This window comes from Opisthocomus hoazin, chromosome 6 (assembly GCF_030867145.1).
Source record: "Opisthocomus hoazin isolate bOpiHoa1 chromosome 6, bOpiHoa1.hap1, whole genome shotgun sequence".
In the NCBI taxonomy this organism is placed as follows: domain Eukaryota; kingdom Metazoa; phylum Chordata; class Aves; order Opisthocomiformes; family Opisthocomidae; genus Opisthocomus; species Opisthocomus hoazin.
The window spans coordinates 3,188,953-3,212,424 of NC_134419.1; the positions used below are offsets into that span (position 1 = coordinate 3,188,953).

Below are 23,472 nucleotides of genomic sequence, written 5' to 3' on the forward strand. Positions count from 1 at the left end.
AGTAGGAGTTTAAATAAGTGTAAAAATCTTACGAAACACAAGCGTCCAAACCAGTCCATTTGATCCCATAAAGCTGGTAAAGGAAAGGCAGTATTTTCACACACTACCCAGACACAGTGACACAGAACTGACCTGTGAGACTATCTTTAGGTGTAAATTACCATATCCATGCCTCCTATAACAACCTCTCCTACGAGTCTGCAAACCTCTGTGCCAATTAATGCCAGTTACCATGGCAATTTTCTGTGCCAGGGCAATTGCCCATTATAAACTGAACTTAATCATTTGTCAGGGATAGGAGAAAGTTTACTGTAGAAATGTCACAATCAAAAAACAATACTTGGGCCTACCTCAAGTAAGCAACAATGCTGCCATCAAATTTGGTGTTGTTAAACAACTCACTCAGGTCCCCTGTAAACTGTCAGCTGGGATTGACTTCTGCCCATTCATACTGGTGATTTACAGATGAAGAGCCCTGTATGCTATTCCCACTTCCACAAGTCATCCAACGCCCAGCAGTAACGATTAAGGATTTCAGGAAAATCAAAAACACTGAAGAATGGTAGTTTATCTATAAACTTTAAAAAATCACGATGTGACATGCTGTATAACAGGCAAAGGACGAAAACGTCTTCAAAGATACAGCCACCAACACTTGAAATCTGAACCCTCTCTAAAACTACTGTAAATTCCTTAAAACAGTTACCGAGTTTATGCACTGGCATACTCTTGCTACTGAATTGCCTTATGCTGTTTGTAAACTACCCACTGCAATCACACACAATAGTTATGGAGAAAAAATATCTAACCATTACCCAAACTGAGTTGTTCTTTTGATTTAATATTTTCTAAACTGCTTTTTAAAACAGCTAGATAAGCTGCTCGGCAGTTGGTGTAAAAGATTGCTTCTTCTGCATGCTGGGACTTCTTTGCTTGGGAACTTTCTGAGCGTGGGACTTTCTGAACGGAGAGGGATGCATTATTCTCAGGACTGCTGGCCATTCTGTGAAGAATACAATTACAGTTACAATTTGTTACTTTCTTACTTGTTTAATAACTTCTCTGCTTTGTCCTCTGAAACACAGACTAGCACAAATTAGCCCAACATCTAGGTCATACATTTTCTATTCTCTAAATCCGAGATGGGAATACATACCTACGCTTGTAGGTAAGCACCATGAGATCTGCAAACAAAAATAGCTTGAGCGCTACTTATTACAATTTATTCTTTATTGGCAGCAAAAAGTTTCATTTTATTGTATTTTATTTTAATTTCAGACACTTAGTATCAAAATTATTATATATTCATGTTATTTGAAAGCATAAAAACAAATTTTCAAGTCATCTGTGATACAAACCGTTGCTATCCACGTTTAGAAACAAACCACTAGGACTTGTCCTTACTACAGATTTCCACTAGAATTTCTACTCTTGCCACATTAGCTAAATTCTCCTAATGACAGAAACAACGGGAGAATTTGCAGAGAAGTGCACTTGTTGGCTCTGATGACTTTACTACCTCTCTCTGTGCCTAGCACAATGATAAATTAATGAACATACCATATATACCACTGTTTTGCTCCCAGTGCCACTCTCATTGTTGCTACAGTTCACCAGCAGTAGCAAAGGTGTAGTGTTTTTAGAAAAAAAACCACCAATTTAAACGTGGCCACAGGTGTGAGGCACACAATCATTTGAAAGACTTTTTCACCAAACAACAACAAAGTAAATATTATCAAGAATGGATGCAGCGCTTATTGGAGAGAGCTCTGTGGCTGCATGATCACGACTGACTCCTGTCACGTGGGATTCCCTATTGCATTTCTTGGTGTTAACAGCAGAGTAACAGCCTCCTTTGTCCTCCAGTGAAAACTACGTGTGAGCACGTGTATGTTGTCAGGGTTTCCTCCCTTCACTCAAAAGGTGACTTTTGTATTTCCAAGACTGATTTAGCTGGAAAACTGGGTAGTTTTATACAGCTTCAGCAGAGACACCGTGTAATGTCTTAAACACCATATAACATGCACAGTTTAAAAAGTGATACAATAATTATTAAATTGATTACATGTTTTTTTCTGGTTCTAACCCATACCAGAATGGGGTTTGGTTTTTTGTTTTTACAGTTATAACTCAATAAAACATATTGTTAATAGCAAAACTGCTAAAAATTTTAACTCTTAATCCTTCAAGTATGTGAAGTTAAACACACTTCATTATACTTTTAAGACTTTTCTAAATATAAGCAATAGAAGTAAATGAGCCTGAAGCTAAGAATGCATGTAAAACTGCATAACTTAGGCCTTTTACGTACAAGAACGCTACCCACATAATGGTGAAATGATAAAAAAAAATATGAAATGCATTTTTTCTAAATTATTAAAATGATTCAAAGCAGTAACTAATACTGTTCGCTCACCAATGGCCAGTAAACTTTAACAGCAGCTTTCTGCTTTTACCAGGGGTGATTAAGGTCTTTAGAAAGCCATCACAGAGGGACACTAAATCGTGTTGTACTGTTGGTCTAACAGCCTCTCATATTATTTTACCCAATGTTGACTTCAGAAAATATATTCCAGGATAATAAATTGAATATCTCAACTTCAGCAACAAGACAACGACATCGTAGGGTCCCCTTCAGGACTCATTGGATTCTTACTCCAGAGGCCTAAATCACTCGCACCTTGTTGAGTTATATAGGTCTTTTACACTTGGGAAAGAAAGATAATAATCGCTTATCATGGATGAAGTACCCTATTTATAATACACAGACCGCCTGCCTGACACTTTAATATTATACTGGCATTGGAAGGACCCCATAGGGACACTGTGATACAGTCTGGTTACTGCAAACGGGTGTCACAATAATTAAGCACCAGTGTTACACACACAAAACGGAAGTGGGTTAAAGTCAAGGAGGAAAAGAAGAATAAATGTTAATTTTCCAGTAACTAGCTTATAAAATGTGAACTCTCGTTTATACTCCTTAGGCTTCCCGTTACCGAGGTATTTCTTACGTGAGCCACAGCTCTGCCGAGAAGCGCTGCCAAGGCGCTGCCCAGAAATCCAGCGAGCGACAGCACCGCCAGCAGCCCCACGGCTTCGGCTCTTAAATTTTTAGTGGACAACTGACCCTGCAGACAAAATGGACGGAGGGCAGCAATCCTGCCTCAGCTGAAGCAGGAGGACGATGCAGCCTATTACTTCCCATTTTAGTTGCGGCGATTCTAACAAATACAAACCCCTTCCAAGCAGGAATTAAGCCTTCTTGGCAACACCGGCCTTCCCCGCCAGGCCCAGGTGCAGCTCCCTCCTCAGCAACCGCAGGCGGGCCGGGAAGCTTCGAGCCCAAGTGCCCAGGCCTCGCTCACCTGAAACGAGGAAACTTTTACCACATGAATCTTCACCATCTCCCTCTCCGGTGGGCGCAGGGGTCTTCTTAGGCAAAAAATTTACCACCCAACCTCCCGCAAAGCACATCGCGACCCCCTTCCCTCAGCCCGTCAGAGGGGAATCGACTCTCCCGCCCTGCCCGGCGGCCCTGAGGGGCCGGCATGGCCCCACCTCACCTCCCGCCCTTCGCTCAGGCCTCCCCGCGGGCTCCTACCGTGACGCGGCGCCAAAAGCGCGGGCAGCGGGACCCGCCGAGCCGCCCACGGGCCTGACGGGCGCGGCTGCAGCCCCGGCCCGCCGCCTCCCGCCCTCTGCAGCGCCGTTTCCAGCCGGCGGCGTTTGGCCGGTGCACGGCGGCGGCGGCGGCGGGAGAGCTGCAAAGGCGGCGGGAGCGGCTCCGGGCGCTGCGATGTCGTAGGTATCGGGTACGGGCGGCGGAGCTCGGCTGCAGGCGCCGCTCTCCTCCTCCTCCTCCTTCCCCCCGGCCGCCGAGCCTGAGGGCGCGGCGGGAGTCGGCGGAGCGAGGGCCCGTGTGGGACGCTGTGAGGCAGAGCGCTGCTCGCCGGGCTTCCTATGCGGCGGCGAGCTCCTTCCCCGAGGAGAAAGGCGCTCCTCGGGCCTCCTATGCGGCGGCGAGCTCCTTCCCTGAGGAGAAAGGCGCTCCTCGGGCCTCCTATGCGGCGGCGAGCTCCTTCCCTGAGGAGAAAGGCGCTCCTCGGGCCTCCTATGCGGCGGCGAGCTCCTTCCCTGAGGAGAAAGGCGCTCCCCGGGCTCTCCCAGAGAGGGGAGGAGCGGGCCGTGGCGTGGGGAAGGGCGGGCTTTGGTTCTGGCTCTGTCTTCCAGTCGTTGGATGGGACCGGGAAACATTTAAGATGGTGGCTCCTTGGGGCAGAGCTTTATCCAGACAGGGTTTGGGTGGGCGATGCCCGCTGGCATGGGTAAAACTGCAGGGATCTTCCGTGGCCGTTCCCGGCTCCCGCAGGCGAGCTGGAGTTTGGCTCCACACGCCCGGTGGGTACAGCCCGTGAGGCTGTGTGGTAGGGGGTCAGGGGGGAGAGGAGCCATGTCGTGGGTGGGCTCCGCTGGGTTTGACCCCTGGGCTTGGCACTGCTGAAGGGGGGGATTGCAGGTCTGCGATGACAGGGGCATGGCGCGATCCGTGTCTGCTTTCCATCACGCTGTGTCTCTTGGTGTTGTCACCCGTGGGGATGAGTCCTGTCCAGATCTCTCCTGTTCTTTGCAATATATAAAGCTATGGTTGTGTAAATCCGATGCTGTTCTTGTCTGTCTTTGCTAATTGTGGCTTCTGCAGAACGATAAAATGTATAGAATGTTGGGAACTTCAACTGCAGTAAGGTGAGGCCGTAAGACTTATGCTGCCTGTATATAGGCTTTGGATATTGTCCAAGTTTAAAGCTCCCTGTGCGATTTCAAAGGTAACGTATGTTAGAGCTCACGTAGATTCCAACTTCTGCCAGTCTTTCTCTTGACCACGGGAAGGTGACATAATCATGCCAGACTGTAGTGATGCAAAGGAAACATCAACACACAAGCTTTGGGGTTTTTTGGTGTTTGTCAGTTTCTCACTGGTCACACACTGAGTTTGACTACTGTGTAAGCTGAACATAGAAAATGACACGTATTCTTTCTGCTTTTCCAATTAATAAGGCATTTTTGCTGGCAGGTTTTGAAGATGAAGCAAGAAGTAAATAGTATAGAGGTGTTTTCTCTTTTCCCCAGTGAAAGCAGAAACTTAAGAGGAAGCTAACTGAAATGGCCTCAGAATGCACTACAATACTCTCTAGGGTATTTTTAATGAAATAATATAATCAGGTTCCTGATTCTATATATTCTTTGTTTTGCATTCAATCTGTATGTGACTGTTACCATTGCATTCATTCATACATGAATTGTTAAGGAAAGTTAAGTGTATGTGGACTTTAAAACAATATTAAAAAATCCATTTCCTTATTGAAAGTTAAATTGCATACCCAGACTCTCACTGTTAAACAGTTCCTGTTAAGTGGTTCTGATAAGTGGTTTCATCAAAGCACTATTCAAGTAAGTAAGGATCTCCCAGTATTAGCAAGGAACTGACAATAAGACCTGAAATGATAGATGAACAATATGCTGTAGAAGTAATATGTAGCTCTTTAACCTGATAAATATGCCTACTGCCATAAAAGACAATAAAAAATGTTTCTATAAATACATTAGCAACAAAAGCAGGGTGAAGGAGAATCTCCACCCTCTATTAGATGCGGGGGGGAACTCAGAGACAAAGGATGAGGAAAAGGCTGAGGTCCTTAATGCCTGCTTTGCCTCAGTCTTTAACAGTAAGGGAAGTTGTTCTCTGGACACCCAGCCCCCTGATTAGGAAGACAGGGGTGGGGAGCAGAAGGAAACCCCAAAATCCAAGGGGAAATGGTCAGTGACCTGCTACGCCATATAGACACACATAGGTCTATGGGGCTGGATGGGATCCACCCAAGGGTGCTGCAGGAGCTGGTGGAGGTGCTCACCAAGCCACTTTCTACCATCTATCGGCAGTCCTGGCTAACAGGGGAGGTCCCAGCTGGCTAGAAGTTAGCTAATGTGATGCCCATCTACAAGAAGGGCTGGAAGGAGGGTCCCAGGAACTACAGGCCTGTCAGCCTGTCCTCGGTGCTGGGGAAGGTGATGGAGCAGATCATCGTGACTGCCATCACGCGGCACACACAGGACGACTGGGTGATCAGGCCCAGTCAGCAGGGGTTTATGAAAGGCAGGTCCTGCTTGACTGACCTGATCGCCTTCTATGACCAGGTGACCTGCTTAGTGGATGAGGGAAAGGCTGTGGATATTATCTACCTGGACTTTAGCAAAGCCTTTGACACTGTTTCCCACAGCATCCCCCTGGAGAAACTGGCTGCTTATGGCTTGGATGGGTGTATTATTTGCTGGGTAAAAAACTGACTGGGTGGTCGGGCCCAAGGAGTGGTGGTGAATGGAGTTAAATCCGGCTGGTGGCCGGTCACGAGTGGTGTTCCCCAGGGCTCGGTGTTGGGGCCAGTTCTGTTTAACATCTTTGTCAACGATCTGGATGAGGGGATCAAGTGCACCCTCAGTAAGTTTGCAGATAACACCAAGTTGGGTGGGAGTGTTGATCTGCTTGGAGGTAGGAAGGCTCTGCAGAGGGATCTGGACAGGCTAAACAATTCTATGGTTCTATATTATGGGCAAAATAACCATTGCAGGTTGTACAGCTAGCTATAAACAAGTGCCATCATACTCTGCATAGCTGAGAAAATAAAATAAGCCCTGTCTTGGAATGTTGAACCAATTCAAGGGTAGGAAACTCAGGTAAATGTGGTGTTGTTTACTATCATCAAGTGTGTCTCGTCTTTCTGTCTCCTTTTCGTGTTCATACTCTGACATTTGATTTTACTCCGTAGCCATAGCAAGGCTTTTCCAGCCATACAAATAAGATAAACCAAACTAAAGCTGGTGCTCCTCCTGCACAGTGTTTCCTAAAATACTTTAGGAATTTTCTTTACACCTGGATGCACATATTGGGTTTCTTCCATGTTCATCTTCTGAAAGATCTGAGAAGACACTTTGACCAGCTGGGTCTTCATGTTAGATGTCTGGATGAATTTTGTTTCGATGGTCCTAGCCAGGGACTATGTGTAGACTAAGCACAAATTTTAGCTTATTTGGAGTGAATCACAGTCACCAGAGATTTACCTCCTCATGTTGTGCCATCAGAAAGACAATGACTAAAAACAAGCCCACAAGCAAACCAGGCTGCTGGGTAGGACCGAATGGGAAAAGCGAGGCAAAGTTGACCCCTGAAGCCAAAATTGTATCCATGCAGATCCTTCCAACTCTGAAGTGCTTGCCTGGAACGAGGCGGCCTCTTCGCCATCGTAGCTGAGGGTGTTTGCAAGGGTTCTGCAGGCCATCAGAGAGAAATTTGGGCTATCTGCAGCTCTGTTGCTGTACACGGTACTTGACAGACTTTAAGGAACATAGTCTTGACCAGTCCACAGCTTTCTCTTTAAGAAATTTTCTAAATGTTTATAATTTAGTGGGATTTTCATGTAGCTTCTCATTTATCTTCATCCTACAGCTATGTCGAGTCCACATTCTGCTTTACTTTGGCTTCCAGCTTCTTTTGAAGTCCATCATAAAAACTTCCATCATAACATGCCTTAGTATAACATGCAAATGCATTGGCCCCTGGAGCATCCTTTCAGACTAGATGTATTAATAAATATAATGTTTCTCTGCTGCCACCGGGGTGGGAGATGTAATGGAGTCTGCATTCCTACAGCAATATGGCTTTCTAGTTAAAAAAGAAATACATTGTAAAGAATTCCATCAAACTGTTACAGCTTTGACTGCCCCTTGGCAAGAAGTTCACACGCTATTTTAATTTAAATGTTACCTGTTTACTTGGCTTTTTTAAGATAGAATACTTCTCTTCCCCTTTTTGTAATAGATAGTTGTAAAACAGTATTCATGTAGACTGTTGCCTGAGTTATATTTCAAAGATATGTTTTTATTCTATCTTTTCCCATACTTTAATTTATAGTTTTGGAATAGTAACATAAATTTAAAAAGGATATGTTTGAAATGAGGTCATCTTAACTCCTTACAAGTAAAAACATTCTTTTCCAAGATGAAAACGGTGAACTAAGTTCTTGAAATATGATGTATTTTCTAAATCTTGTTTAATTTGATATAATATGTATGTTTCTTGGGAACTGTTCTTATAAAGATGTTACATTTTTTTACTCTGTTTTATATAATGCTTGAAACTATTGTTAAGATTTAGGAATGTGCTTAAAAAGTTTCAGTTGTCTCTGGGAAAAATAGTCTTAATTTATGTTGACCTTTCTTTCCTTTGAGCATTTAGTCTGCATTCAATAAAATTTTGATGACTGCTCTTTAGAAGACAGCTGTACGATATAAAGTATTATAAATATTCAGCTTTCCTCTTCTAGCGTTGCCATTAACAGCTGGGCATCCAGTTCAGCAGAGCAGATTTTGCAGAGAGAGCTTGGCATGTTCCTGAATCAGTATAGTGAAGAAGACTAGCGAATAGTTTCTTATGGTTTGGGGACCTGTAAAGACATAGAGCATCTGTTCCCCAGTTAAGTCATAGTCTGGTAGCACTGAATCATGTTAAGAGCTAAAATGATGGGAAGAACTACTTTTTTCACCTTGGCTGTACCTGTGTTTTAAATGCCTGATACATTATTTCTACTAATGGCAAAATAATTTCAACCCTTCCTCAGAAGGTATGTAAATGATAATGCTTTTGCATTTTTTCTTTGTTTATAGTCTTTGAGAAAGAGACAAATGTACAGTGCAATTTCACTTCAGTGTCTTGATTTTTATCTCTAGTATAAAATGGAGAATTGGATTTTCTTATGCAAACACCTTATCCTTCTAAACAAGCAATGTTCTTGTTACACGGTATTTTAATCAGTTAATGTATTTGCTTTGGATGAGATTAGCTTTCTTGCGTAGTAAAAAAAAGGTGAAAAACGAGATGGGAAATGTCTTTAAAATTACAGATTATTGACCGTACTACCAGAAATCTTTGTGTCTAGATGACCATAAAACTTGTCCATATTTTTGTCTTCCAGAGTTAAGAGAGCATTAAAGTTGGACACTGTTAAAAAAGATAATGTAAGTATTTTTTGGTGTATGGAATTATCTGGGCTGTATATATGTGTGTGTTTGTGTGTGTATATATATCTATATGCACACATATATGTGTATATAAACGTGATATTTCATTAGAGTTGCATTTATATTGTTACAGATTGGATGTTGTCTAGAAAAGTGATAACAAGGCACAAATTTACTGCTGGAAATATTTATATGGAATTTATTGTATTCCATTTGTCATAGAGCTGCCTGGCTTTAAGTAATGTACATCAGCATGAATCACTTGAAAATAGTGGAGAAATATGCATATTTTTATTGCCATCGGTATTTACCCAAGAGCTGAATGAGTTAAGATCCTTGGTGAAATCATTTATTAGAAATTAGCTCCATTATCTTGGAAGCAAATGTTCTTCCATGTAATTGTACATGTAACAATGTGGAATTATGATAATGCTGTAATCTGCATATTATAAACTGCAAAATTGAAATGAAAACATTAAAGGCATTTTCATGTCAAGGATATAATTACCTCCCTCAGCTAATCTGGCATAATGAAACAATAAAGTACTAACACTGCAATAAATTTCACCACAGTTATCACAATAAAAATAAAATTGTACTGTTGCTATTATTTTTTGTAAATGCAGCTATAGTATACTCCCAGTACCAGCATATCATGACATATGTCAGTTTATTATCTGCTCCTACCAACAGTGGGTGTTGCTGCAGACATCAATACAGAGAAGCTTGTGAGGATGGCAGTGTTTAAAGGAAGGAAAATTTTGGGGAAGTGTGGAGAGAGAAATAGCTGGTCAGCAAATGAGCTCCCAATAAATCTCCATGGCTGTGTCATTTTGAAGAGACTTGTTTATATGCACATATTTGGAGGTCTCACTGGTATTTAGCAAAATAGAAATTTGCCATTTTAAAATTTTTTTAGGTACTTTTTTTTTTTTTTAATTTAAACAAAGGTGGCAAAATACTGCAGTGGCACTAAAAAAAAAATCATTAGCAATTTAATTAGCAGCTTAGTGTACCATTACCCAACTTGTTCTTCTCAGAATGCAGCTGTGACTGTAATTTTGCATCTGTTTCTTGGGCTGTAGTAACGTTTTTGTAGGTGAGTGGTCCAGCTGAAATTACAGGCAATTCTTTTTCTGCCTTAAAGCTATTCCTTCCCTGCCCCCTCCCCGTAAGATAAAAAGAAAGAGTTGCTTGATGGTTATCTGCATCCAGGTTCTTGTGCAGCAAAGAGCTTAACAAAAGCCTGTGATTATAAAAACTTTTACTGGAATCTCAGTAATGTAGGTTTACACTATGATTTTTAGCTTATATGATGCCTCGAACAGATACATGTCAAAGATTTAAAGCGTACCATAATTAAGTAACATTACAGAAAGTAGGAAGGAATGTAAGGTAATAAACACAGACGGGTTTGTGTGAAGTATCTGTGTCAGCTCTGCCCCATCCATTGCTGTTACTCAGGAGGCCCTCATTCCACCTGCTGGTCAGACTACCCAAGGCATTCCTGAACCAACCAGATCAGAAATGAGTGGTTTTAGTTGTAATGCTGGTGTGGTATCATTAAAATACTGCATAACTGAATTAAGACTTTTCTTCCCGGAAGAGAAATTTTTACTGCCAAATCAATACTGTCCTTGTAAGTACTACAGTAACTTTTTCCAGGTAGCTGCTCAAAGGAGTCGTAGTTCATATCCAGAAATATGGTGACTGAGGTGACTGCTGTTCAAGCAGGAAAAATATCCTGGAAGTGCAAGCAGATTGGTGATTCTCCCTGTTACAAAAGAGATTTGATGATATTTCAATGCCTAAAGTGGCATTGATACTTTACTGTAATTAATATTTCATTTCAAGATTATTCGAAACATTTCTATAATCTTCTTGAATGCGGCAAAATATTTGTGACAACAGAGTGAAGATTTCCATCAGTTATTGTTTAAATACTGATAGACTGCAAAAAGAGTAGAAATGGCTGATGCAAAATTATTTAGGGTATTGAAGACTAAAACAAGACAGAGTAATATCCAGGAGCTATAAAAAAGGTAGGTACGTGGGCAGCAAATTACATCTTTTGAAATACGGTGTAAGTCGTATTACTGATGACCAATACTAACACTCGTAGGTTCTAAATTAAGGGTAGCCACTCGAGGCGGAGTAGGAGAAGAGAAACATCAAAACTGCAGCTTTGTGTAAAAGTGCAGTAAGATATATCAGAAAGCGAATAGCAGGCAACACTGGAAGTAGAATGCCATTGCATAAATCAGTATTCTGTCTTCACCTGAATTAAAATTGAATGTACTGTCACTCTATTTTAAAGTACAATTGCAGAAATTATACTTTGAACCTGTGTCATTCTGTGAAAGAAAATGAGTGTGAACATAGGCTGTGGTACAAGTGGCACAAGAAATGCCTGCAAATGAAGGAGATTAAAAGATCAGGATGTGTTAATAGGAGTTCAGCAGTGAAGAGCAGGAACTCAGTGTAAGAATATGCTGTGTTCTTTTTAGAGGGGATATTGAACATTCTGTATACTTTTATATAATCAAGAGGAATTTAGTAGTATTGCAGTGTGGAAAACTGAAAGCCAAAAATGGACCCTAATTTTTATATAACATGTTAACTTCTAGAACTCATCCTGAAATTTCGGTGAAGTCAAGAAGGTAGTAGAAGCTATAATACAAACACTCATTCGTACAGATAACAAGAGTATTCATATCTCTGTAGTTGTGAAAAATAGGAGTATTGTACTTCAGGACACTTCAATCAACTGGTGCAACTCGTCCTCCTAGTTTTATATTTATTGCCTATTATATTTGTTACCTGGTGAACCTCATTATTGGCCTTAAAAATACTGCTTTTCCCACCTGTACACCCCTTTTGAAATCTGGAATTGCTCTAGTAAGATTTTCCAGGGGATACTTGTGAGACCTTAAATGTGCGAGGTTCAGGCCTTCTCAGAGTTGTCTTCCCATGCTGTACCGTGCTCCAGAATCAGGCTGCCTTTGCCCTCAACCGTGTCCCCGGTAGCCCTCCTCCCAGGGCACCCAGGAGATCCCTGTGCTGAGAAATCCTTACTGGATTTGGAGATTTGTGTGCCCTTTGTTTAAGCTGCTTTAAAAAGCAGTAGGGTGAGGGTCTTATTCCAGCAAAACAGGACAACGTATGGAAAGGCAATAAATGAGTTATTAATTTGAAATTGCAGTGGAACTATCAGTTACCAAAGTGCAAATATCAGGTTGCCGGATTATTGGGGTTTTTTTAGTTTCTGCCGCCCCCCCCCCTCCCCCCGGCTTAAGTACAGTGCATTCTTTAATGAATATAAACCCCAGATCCTCACTTTGTACTTCATTCGTGAAATACATGAAGAAATACTGTATGAAATGGAGTGACTGTTATGAGTGACATGAAGACAAACGATAGAGAGGGCAGATTTAGATGAGATATGAGGAAGAAATTCTTCCCCATGAGGGTGGTGAGGCCCTGGCCCAGGCTGCCCAGAGAAGCTGTGGCTGCCCCCTCCCTGGCAGTGCTCAAGGCCAGGTTGGATGGAGCTCTGAGCACCCTGGTCTGGTGGAAGATGTCCCTGCTCGTGGCAGGGGGGTTGGAACCGGATGATCTTTAAGGTCCCTTCTAACCCAAACCATTCTATGATTCTATATTCAGTTTTATGGATGGAATGAGGCTCAAGGTGGTAGAGAAGGCTAGTGGTTTGAGAAGTGGAGGAGTCATTCCTTTCCTTGCTGCAGGTACAGAAATAGAGATCAATAAATTTGCTTCTCAAACTCAAAGACCCAGGACTGTAACAAATTAAAGGATTAAGCAATCTCTTGTTCTGTTTTTCTGTGGGATGTGCTTTGATGATACTGTGTTTCCAAGAGGAAAAAAAAAACAACCACTGAACTGTAGAAAGAAGTGTCTGTTTCACTGCATGTAGCCAGCTCTTTAAGCTCTGATGAGGAGGGGGAGCGGTAGAGCGGCTTGGTGGGCACCTGGCAGCCAGCAGAGGTCAACCCACCCCAAGGTATAACATGGACTTTCCGTGAATGGGAGGACATCAAGTTAGGAATTACTTAGAAAAATCTGTTATCCGATAGGGAATGTTCAGAGAGGCTTTGTCTGCTGTGGGGTGCAATAAATAACTCTGCTGATAGGAAAGGTAGAGGCCAGCATGTGTTTAGTGTGCAGAAGTTTACGACTGTTGTAGGCTTAGATGCACGTAGGTACTTCTTTATCTTTAGCCAATATTCATGTAGATTCTTTGTCTTTTGCTCCATTTTAGGCATCTGATACACCACCTTTGAAGACCAAAAGGCAGAATCTAAGCTCTTACTCACCAACAACAGGAACACGCCAAATGAGTCCATTTTCATCTCCCATGAGTCATAATGCACAAAATCTCAGAAATCGCCCAGCATGTGGTTAGTTGAACATTCTGTCTTTCGTACTACAACATTTTTCTGGTTATTGTCTTGATTTCATAACTTGCGTCTCATGGTTTGTTGGATTTCTTTTTCCTCTTAATCTCTTTTGGAAAAGGTGGTGTTTATTTTTTAAGCTTGAATCTTTTCAGTATGAATCTTGGGTGTGTTTGTGAAACAACTTGTCTATGAAACAAGTTTTACTTTCTGTTGATCAATATTAAAAATGTTTTACTTTGGCTCAGCAAAAAGAACTTGCACTGGCATTTTTGTCAGTAATTCCATTGATTCCACTGGTTAGGCATGTTTATGCTAGCAATGTCTTTTGTTTGCTTTCTTTCTAAGTCCCAGCTTTCACTGGCAGAACTGGTACGTGCTACTGACAGTGACTCTGTTCTTCTTTGTATTATACTGGGAGATGTTCTGAGGTTGCTGTGTGCTACTCGCAAGGAAGTCTGCGTTTACTCCTGCAAGGCAGTGCAACCCATTGGTTATAATAACATAAACAGCTGAGGGCTGCGCTTGCTTGTGGTCAGGAGAGCTGGAAAGAAAAGGTGCGTGCGGTTGATGTGTGTTTAATTTGGGGGCCTTTGGAAAACTATGTTGAGATTTGCCATGTGAGTCCTGGTTTATGTACTTCCAGGTTTCTGGTGGTAAGTGCTCGCATGTATGCATGCATGCATATAGATAGGATTTCTCAGCTCTGAGTCTTTGTCTATGAATATTGAAAGATACGTAGGTTTTATCAAATCAAAGCTAAAAGGGAGCTTAGTTGGTTTAACTCTTCTGTGTTGCATTCTTTTACATAATTTTATATTATTGTTTTTCATAACAAGGCACGTCAAGGCAATTTTTAATTAATCTAACATAACACTGAATGTCAGAAAATCGGCCTTTTTGTAACTATATTATTTCCAGTTCACTTCAGGATATATGTCCACTTAACTACACAGTCACAGTTTTTGATGCAAACTGTGACTGCTAAGGAAGTATATTTTCAGTAGACTAACCTGCTTTTATGGCTATACAGGTTGTGATCTTTTTAGGTGTTAAGGAACCATTAGGTCACCTAATGTGACTTTTTCGTATTTAAAAAAAAATACAAAGAGCCTTTCTTGTCGTCTTTCCCATACAGAGCCCAAGAGCTTTTATTTCCTTGCAGTACAACTTCTAGAAAGATGGCTTGATCTGAAGGCTTCAAATTATTAAAAAAAAAAAAAAATCCATCACTTGTTAGCAAGTTCCTTGTTCAATTACCTTAGCTATTAAAAAAAAAAAATCTCCTGTCTGATTTTGAATTTGTCTGGCTTTAATTTTCAGCCATCAGTTCTTGTTAGGCCTTTTTGTTGGGTTAAAGAGCTTTTTATGCCCCATATATTTTGGAATTTATGTGCAGTAAGTGAGGCCTCACTAACATTCATGAATTATGATGAGCAGAAATATTCTGAGCAGGATAGAATAACCACTGTTTGAAATTTATTTAGATGTCTGCAGGTTTTTGCAATAGCTAATTGCACCATATGCTCTCATGATGGAGCTGCAAAAGTAGATTTTTCCTCCAGGAAAAAGGGGGGTTTATTTTTTTTAAAGGTATGTGATCAAGAAATGTTGGGATTCTGTCAAAACTGGCTGACCAAGAAATGAAAATTACTGGAAGCCTTCAAGCTGAAAATACTACGGTCTGTGAGCATTGCATCCCTTTTCCTTATTAAAAATAGCGGAGTGCTTGAGGAGGCATGGAAGTACCGGGTGTTTTGGTGGCAGTGGAGCTATCCATAGTTACAGGCCTGCGTGTGGAGGTTTTGGGTTGGGTTTTTTTTCCTAAAGAGTAGTGATGCTGGGAAACTAAACAGAAGCAGCTAGATCCTAATTCTTTATCATGCTGCCAGTCTTCATTATGACCTGGCTTTGTGTCCTCGTTACCTGTTTGTCAAACAGTTTTAACACAGCCGAGTTTTTCCTGAGCACTCACTGCCAGTTGAAACATTCACAACTCTCCTACCAAGTTCTCTGCGGATTCCAGTGCTCCCCAGAATAGCTGTTCTTCTCCGCCAGTGCTATGCTTTTGAATTGGGCGTTTGCCCCTGGAACTAGTACAAAAATGACCGTTTCAACCATTGACATTCCAAGAAGCCTTTGGAGGAAGAATTATACTAATTTCTCCTTATTCTTTCTGTGAGTGATTAAGCATGTCTGAACTAGTTGTGCAAACCTGGTGTATTGAAAGGACCTGTGTTTTAGAACACCCTTGCCTTCGCAAAATTTAAGATGTATGCAGTCGACGCATGTTTAATTTTGTGGCCTTTTGAGAACTAGGTTGAGATTTGCGATGAAAGGCCTGGTTTATGTCCTTCCCAGGCTGGGATGAAGGGAGTACACCTCTGTCTACCAGAAAGCATGGATCTTTGCCACAGTGCCTACCCTGTCTTGTGAACAATTCCTCCTCTCAAAACTGATGGCTTCTTCTTGATTCCTAAAAAGATGATTATTTGGCACAGTGGGTATCTTCACACTCACACTTACTTCACATCCAGAAATCTTTAGGGACGTTTAATCAGCCCTCTAAAAGTATTGATCCCTGTATTCTAAAAATCCCCAAAATTCTCTTTGGGATTATTTTCCTCTTCAGTAAAGTTGCTTAAAGCATTGTCTTAAGTATTCCCACAGATACCCCTGATTATGTGTTGAATTTTCTCCGTGGAGTTTAAACCAGGTTAGACAGCAGTCTAAGCCTTTTGTTTTCCAACTTTCTTCTTACTGTGAAAAGTAACTCTTCCAGTGAGCAATATTCTGATTTAGTTTGTTAGGGAACTTATGTCTTTGACATGTAATTTTATCTACTCTATTTTTCTACAGAGAGAAAGGTATTTTCAAAGTATTCCCAGGTCAGATTTCTATGGCTGTCCCTGCTTTCATCAGTAAGAAGGAAATTTTGTGTTTGCATGTGTTGTACCAGTCTCAGGATTTGATGGTACTTCATGGATGAAATGAAGAGCCTATGTGTCTGTCTTTTTTTTTTTTTCCCTGGTAGTAAATATGAATCTCTTCACGCTGTCCAAAGAAACCTTTCAATGAGAAGCGTTGCCAATAGGTGTTGTGTGTCAGATCAGAGATGTGGCGGTTGTTAGTGCAATCAGTTGGTGTGCCTCTGCTGGCATCTGTCATGTCGTGGAAAGGTCAGCTCGTACCGTGTTTCAGTTAATTGTTTTGTCATGATGTGGCATCCTACATTCTCACCCAGAATGAAGCAAGAAGTATTCAGATTCAAGCAAAGTGACTGCGTGTTACACCTCACCGCTGACAATCGCTGAATTCGGATTGCCTGTATCCTGAGGGAGAAATCCGATTAGAACAATCTATGTCCCCAGTGACTACAGTCTGAGGCACTGGGAGCAGTAAACTGTCTGTTAATGTTGCCATGTCACAAAAGCAGTTGGGAAAAAAAATACTTTTTAATACAGATTTTAATTTTGTGGCTGTTTGCAGAATATGAAACTATACCTCAGCCTGGCTGGATATTCACCTGCACTTTAACACTTACCTTTGCAAAAAGCTTTTAAAGTTGTATATAATGATAGCGGTCAGATACAAACTTTAAAGTGCTATGGCTCTCTTGAATATCCCTACATGTTTGTACTTACCTGCTTTAATGACCTCTTTAGTTTTAGTCGATGCCACTTTGGTGACAAAACACATGAGAATACACAAACATTGAAATCTACTACAAGTTTTAAAACTTTTTCAGCATCTCTGCATTATCACACACGCCTTATCTCTTAGATGAGAGAAAAAAGGGGGCAAAATGTATCGTATTAAAATGCCTGTATATTAGGATGTCAGTGGGAGAGGTGAACATGTACTGCATTTCCATACTGATATGAAATATGGATATAGGGGAACATTCTTTTTGCCTATAAAAAGTCTGATCACCTGATCATAGCTGACATTTAGATGAATAATTATTCAGTAATGTAGTAATAGCCATCTTTTTTTTTCCTGTGTTCATATAGCTGTAAGATGGTGGTGTATAAGACTTCCTCTTATACCACAGGTTTCAGGTTGTCCTTTTAAACCCACGATTTCTTTTCTCCTTCTGAAAAGACACTTTTATTTTAAGTGTTGTAGTATTTTAATAGATTACACATATCACCTGTAAGGGAGGTGTTAGAGTGTAATCTATAGTCTGTTTTTCTGTGACCAATAAGTAAGAAAACAACAGAATGAAAATTCTTACAAAATTAATGCCATTAGCTATGAAAACTTACCTTGCATCATGCGAAGTACATAAAATTGCATGCATCTGTCTCACTGAGGAGTCAGATGGAAATTACTGATCTTACGAACATGACTTTCTTTCGAATAACTGTGTGGAGGAGTGCCTCAGAAAAGACTAAATACCTGCAGAATGCTAAGATTCCTCAAAAGTAACATTCATTTTAAGAGAAGACGTGAACCAATCCAATTATGAGATAGTGTGCCTTTATCATGTTGTCCTGTGTGTCTTATTGGGCTGCCTGATAATTCATGTATTACCTAAATACCCAAAATCTCACAACTCATTTATGACGTAAATTTCTAAAATAACAGACTATTAAATCTTCACGAGTTTCTCATCCTTGTTGGCTAATATATTTTTAAGATTTATTTTAAATTGATTTATTTTTATTCAAATTAATCCAGAGTTCCACCATTCCATAGTACTGGTCTAAACGTAATATCTGTTTGATGATTGATGACTGATTTAAGTGCAAGTTCTATGAGTACTTAGATTTAAAATGAAATCTCTTGGGGTCTTAACCGTTACCTACTGTAGTGGAACAGCTTAAACTTTTATAGCACCTTGTCATTCTGAGGCATTTCTAAATGTTTTACAAAATATTAAAATTAAAAGTTAATTTATCTGTGAGTGCTGATACTTGTATGCAATAATTTAGAACTAGCAAGAAGAAACCAAAGTTTTTTAATACTTAGTGTGGTCTCTCATTTTAGTCTGATTGCAGAAAGAAGACGTATTACAGTGAAATGTGAAAAGCACCTCATTCCAGAGAGTCTGTTCTAGGATCAGGGCATTTGTTAAGGCCACAGTAAAGACCTGTTGTAGTTTCCTCCAAATCTTTGACTTTAAGGTGAATTTCACCTTGCAATAACAGCTGTTCAGTATGAAGCATTTGTAAGAGCGTGTATGCATCTGTTGGAGGGACAGTAGGCAAGAACTAATTTAAAACACCTTGTGAACTGCTTTGGCACCAGAAAAAAAAGAGCTTTTTTGGATTTTGGATAGATGGGTGTAGTCTGATTGGCTATAAATACGGTGGTGAACCCTGAAGCTGAATTACTGGTGTGCCATTGTAAATCACTAATTGTCAAATGCATTAACGGTCTCCTTGTTTAAGGAGAAAACTGTTTTCAGGAAAACAGAATGGGTGCGTGATCATGCCTCTCACCCTGCATACGTACACATGCACCTCCACCGTTTTGTCTTTAGTGAGTATCAGATCCAAAGAAATCCACTGCACGGGAGAGCGGAACTGTGTCCAGGAAAGGGAGCAGCGTGTGACTGATACTGATACTGAGAGGGGAAATTCTTCAGGTGGAAATTACAAAAACTCCACGTTGTATGATGTCTTCAGCTTCAGCCACAACTAAACAGATATCATTTCTGCTATTCATACGTGACCTTTTTATTGCTGGAACCTAGACACATACAACACTTCAAAGTGTTGGAAGGTGACCATATAGATTTTGTGGAGCACAATAACATGAATAGGTACGGCCTCACTAATTTCAGTAGCTTCACTGAAGACTCTTGTACTGTGGGAGCCTGTCAGCTGTGACAGTATATACTGTTTTTTAATATTACTTAGGAGGGATGCCATATGTCTTTCTGTTAGTACATTACCCTCCTGATATGCTAATTGAAGGGCAAGCAGAATTGACAAGTTAATGTGCTGACTTTAAAACCAGTAGTAACTGATAAACAAGATAAAATTTTACTCTGGTTTTGTTCTAATACAACTTCTGTCTGAATTATACAGTTTGTGATAAGTTGTGTAAATAGATGGAAATTCAGAAAGTCTTTTGTGATCAAAAGTCTTTTACAGAACAATATACATAATGAGGCCTTTGTAAGTGAACAGTCTAAGGTAGGTAGCAGCCAGTGAGCCAGCGATGTTGTTTTAGTGCAGCACCAACTTTCTGAATCTGATCAGCATCACTGAAAACATCCCGCTGTCCACCTGCTTTCAGAGAGCAATATGTCTCGGAATCCGGTCATTTAAGAATGCCCAACCTACAGCGGCAGAAAGGCAGTCCACCAGTTTACCAACACCACACGTGAGCCTAGGTTTTATTAACAAATCCCTGGGAATGGACTCCTGTGGTAATACCCTATTCCTGTTTCCTCACAGAAAACATGCATCTGCTCAAAATACGCAGTGAAATGTAGAAATATGATTCACCATGCAGAGTAACGGCAACTGGCACGTGATTTATCACGCCCCGTCGTATGACGAGCTAGAATATTATATTGTCGATATAGCATGTCAGAGCCTCTGGACGTAATTTGCAGTATCTCCTTGTAGTTGTTTACAAGATGGAGTTGGGGGCCAGGCACTTTTTATTAAGGGAAAATGGAGGTTTCATTGCTCAGTCATTACGGTATTTTCACGATAATGCTCTGTGCCAGTGTCGCACATTCAGGCGGTTAACAGGATAAAAAGCTTCCGAGTTAACACAATAACTATGTGTCAGAATTATACTAACTTCCAGCTGTTAACACTATAATCCCAAGGTTTCCACAAATATAAATGTAATGCGAATTGATGAGAGGTCAAATTACAAAAGAGTAAATTATAGTGAACTTAGTGTGTTTCATTCCAAGGGACTCTGTCCTGCTTTGTAAGTGAGTCTGGGGCTTCCTTCACTTCCTAAAAGATCATTCAATAGTCGGGGTTCATACTGACAATTTTTTCATGTGCTTCAAATACTAGATATCTTATTTTCATCTTTATTGTTTCTTCCCTTTCTTGTGAACCTCCTAGGAGATGGAGCCAAGCAGAAGGGTTCAGAAAGCAGATTATCCAGGAGAGGGCAGCCTCAAACAGTGGAGGACACGTAAGTGTATCAAGTGCCTTGTGAGTGCGGTGCCGGGATTTTTCCTTATGAAAGATTAATATTTCATACAGAATTAAATTAATAGCGAATATTTTTTAATACTTCTAATTCCACAGGATTGGCTATTCAAAGGCACTGAATGGCAGGCTTAGTTGGAGGTACAGATTAATGCAGGGTTTGCAATACAACTGTCCGGCCAGTTCTGTCTTTCACTGGCAGTGTGGGGCATATGACACTGCCGATCACAGCAGTCATGCTCATAGTACTACACAGCGAGGTATTGTAATTAAACTGCTGAAACGAAGGAGTGGTTTGCCTTTCCAGGCTCTTCTGAAAGTGTACATTCCTTTAGCTTATTTTTGGAAGCATTAACTGCCAAAGATGCAGGGCCAGTAACGCTGGACACTTTTTGATTAAAAACTAGCCACAGGTGGTCATGGTGGAACTTCACGTTTGTTTTGCAAAATCTTTTCTGCCATAGTCTTACTTTAAGCTACAAGCTTCCTGACATTAATGGACTTTGGGCAGTGAACAGTTAGTAAAGCACTTAAATAAGTGTTTCAGGTGAAGTATCTGATAAACTGCTTTCCTAAACTTGAACAAGGAGAAGTGATAAGATGCGTTAGAAGTAAGGCTGCTAGTGTCTCATTTTGTTAGTATTGCTTGATCTTTTCTGTTATGAAAAACTTATTTAATTGTTTGTAACGTTGCCAAAGCTCAGCTGAGAAATGAACTGAGATTTTCTGTGCCAACAGTGAGGTGTCAGGCTAAATGTGTTATGCATTTCAGCTGAAACAAACACATCCATCCCTAAGAGTTAGACAAAGGAAATACTTGTTTCATCTATGATAGAACTTGGTGAAAAAGTGGGAAGCTCCAAATCTCTGTAAGTTGGATTGTATCAGGGATGCCTTGCATCTTTATGGGAAGTCACTTAATTTGGAAGTCCTGGAAGCTGTGAGGTTTTTTTAATATGGAGGTTGTATATGCTCAGTAAAACTACTTTGAGTTTAAACTTTAGTCTAGCTAAAAATCTGAAAGTTTCCTTTCTCAATGAGCAGGTTCATACTTCTTGCTGCTAGTACAGTATTGTCCTAGATAGTCCCCCATCCATTTCCATCCTTTCTATTAAACTGAAACTGCATTCACCAGAGACTCTTGTAATCTCTTATCATCAAAATTTTTTAAAAAAATCTTTATTCTCATTCTTCTTCTTTATTCTCATTCAACACTGTCCTGAAATGCTATTACCCTGTTGTGTTGTCCTGCCTTTTTAGTTGATGCTTCAACTTGTCCTCTGGTGGAATCTTGACTTATATCTTTGACATCTATCTGAGATTCTAATTCACAGCTCGGCATCAACATGGCTATACCACATCTCTTCTTCTCTCCTCTACAGCCTTATATGATTTTTTATCATTCTGTGTAATGTGACTGTCCAGTATTTCATTCAGGGCCAGTGCAAATTGTTCTGTTAACTTTCCTGTCTGAAGGTCTGGCACACTTTCCCTCCAAAATCTGAGGTGCATTTCCTGCTCCCCCAGTTGGTCCCCAAGAGCTCACCCCTCAGTCTAACGCAAACCTCCGCTGCCTACATACTCCTTTGCTGGCCAGCCTCGCTGTGCTTGCCTGATGTTCCTCCTGCTGACAACAGGTTGTACCGTAAGCCCTGTTGATGCTGAAGGCAGAGCGCAGCTGCTGTGCTGCACCTTGTGTCACTGGAAGAAGCATCACTGTATTCTGTTGCACGTATTAAATATTTGTGTCACGGTTGTACCTCGTGTCCCAGATGGAAATTCCCTTGGGGCTAGACATTTTATGCATGCATTTCTTTTTTACTAACAAATAATACTTGTGGCATTTATTCAACTAAATAGTATGTTTCTTACGTTTGAAGTTATAGCTCTTCCTTTTGATTATTGCACTTAAACGCTCAATGTGTTTGTTGGGTTTTTATCTTGTAATGGATGCTTTCCTCCACCACTAGGTTGAAATTTCTTGGTTGTAGGACAGTGAGTATCTTCTAAGTGATGGAGCTTGACAGATAGTAGAATTGTTTGGATGGCATGTTAGATACTAAAATATTAAATCTTAGAGTTATACCAGTGGAAGGCTGTAAATTGATTAATGGTGGGGGGGGGTGTTTGTGGTTCAGAAAATCCCTTGGTCAATGCATATAGACTCGTTTCTTAGTGACAGTAACCTTGAATTGCAGAACAATTTGAGCAATCATAGTCTTCACTGACCTCTAAATGTTTGCATTCAGTAAATCAGTATGTTTTTAAAAAAAATGCAAGATTTTCGGGAGACTGGCACTTAGTAACATGCCAGTAAAACACATTTATAAACTAACACCTACACAGTAATATTGATGTGAACTTCCATACCCTTTATTTTACAGGTGGAAAATACATTGTACAACACACAGAGATTAGCATTTTCTTTTCTGCGTAGCCGCCTGTTGCCATGTTGAAATGCAACAGGGAGAAGTTCTGCTCGTACTGTGGTTCTCCTTCTAAACTTGGAGTTTCTGATAAGGGTGGTTCTCCCTGCTGTGGGAAGAACCAATAAATAGGTTATTTCTCCATTGTCTCCACCATTTGATTTGCGTGTTTAATTGCTTCAAAGAGCAAATAGCCTATACATTCATTGCAGGATTTTTTTTCAATATATATTCAGTGCAAATCCTTAATCGTGCATTAAAGTATGCCATTTAGATCTAATCAGATCGGATGTTAAATGAGTAGTAAAATATATTTGTGACTTAAAAGGAGAGATGGTACAACTAAGATGAACAAATAACCTCATGCAATGTTGTCTCTGTTGGGCTCAGTTATCGCTTCTCACGTTTCCTATGGCTCCAAGCGGT

The 23,472-nt window shown here is 40.6% G+C and overlaps 2 protein-coding genes across 4 annotated transcripts in view; one reads left to right on the forward strand and one right to left on the reverse strand.

The window, feature by feature from the left end:
- Positions 1-3,764, reverse strand: part of EFCAB7 (EF-hand calcium binding domain 7) — a 29,951-nt gene extending 26,187 nt beyond the window's left edge. For 2 of the 3 annotated variants that reach the window (XM_075424309.1, XM_075424308.1), the window contains exons 1-3: positions 3,605-3,764; positions 3,240-3,368; positions 816-1,003 (exon numbers count right to left, since the gene is read on the reverse strand). In XM_075424309.1, coding sequence (XP_075280424.1) covers positions 816-1,002 — 187 coding nt within the window. In that variant the 5' untranslated portion in view covers position 1,003; positions 3,240-3,368; positions 3,605-3,764. Of the gene's footprint in view, positions 1-815; positions 1,004-3,239; positions 3,477-3,604 lie in introns of those variants that run through there. The other variant, XM_009931325.2, reaches the window with a different exon arrangement.
- ITGB3BP (integrin subunit beta 3 binding protein) overlaps positions 3,720-23,472 on the forward strand; it is a 33,612-nt gene continuing 13,859 nt past the window's right edge. Inside the window, exons 1-4 of the mRNA XM_075424313.1 lie at positions 3,720-3,804; positions 9,027-9,069; positions 13,352-13,490; positions 20,531-20,603. Of these exons, the coding sequence (XP_075280428.1) occupies positions 3,800-3,804; positions 9,027-9,069; positions 13,352-13,490; positions 20,531-20,603 (260 nt within the window). The 5' untranslated portion in view covers positions 3,720-3,799. The remainder of the gene's footprint in view (positions 3,805-9,026; positions 9,070-13,351; positions 13,491-20,530; positions 20,604-23,472) is intronic.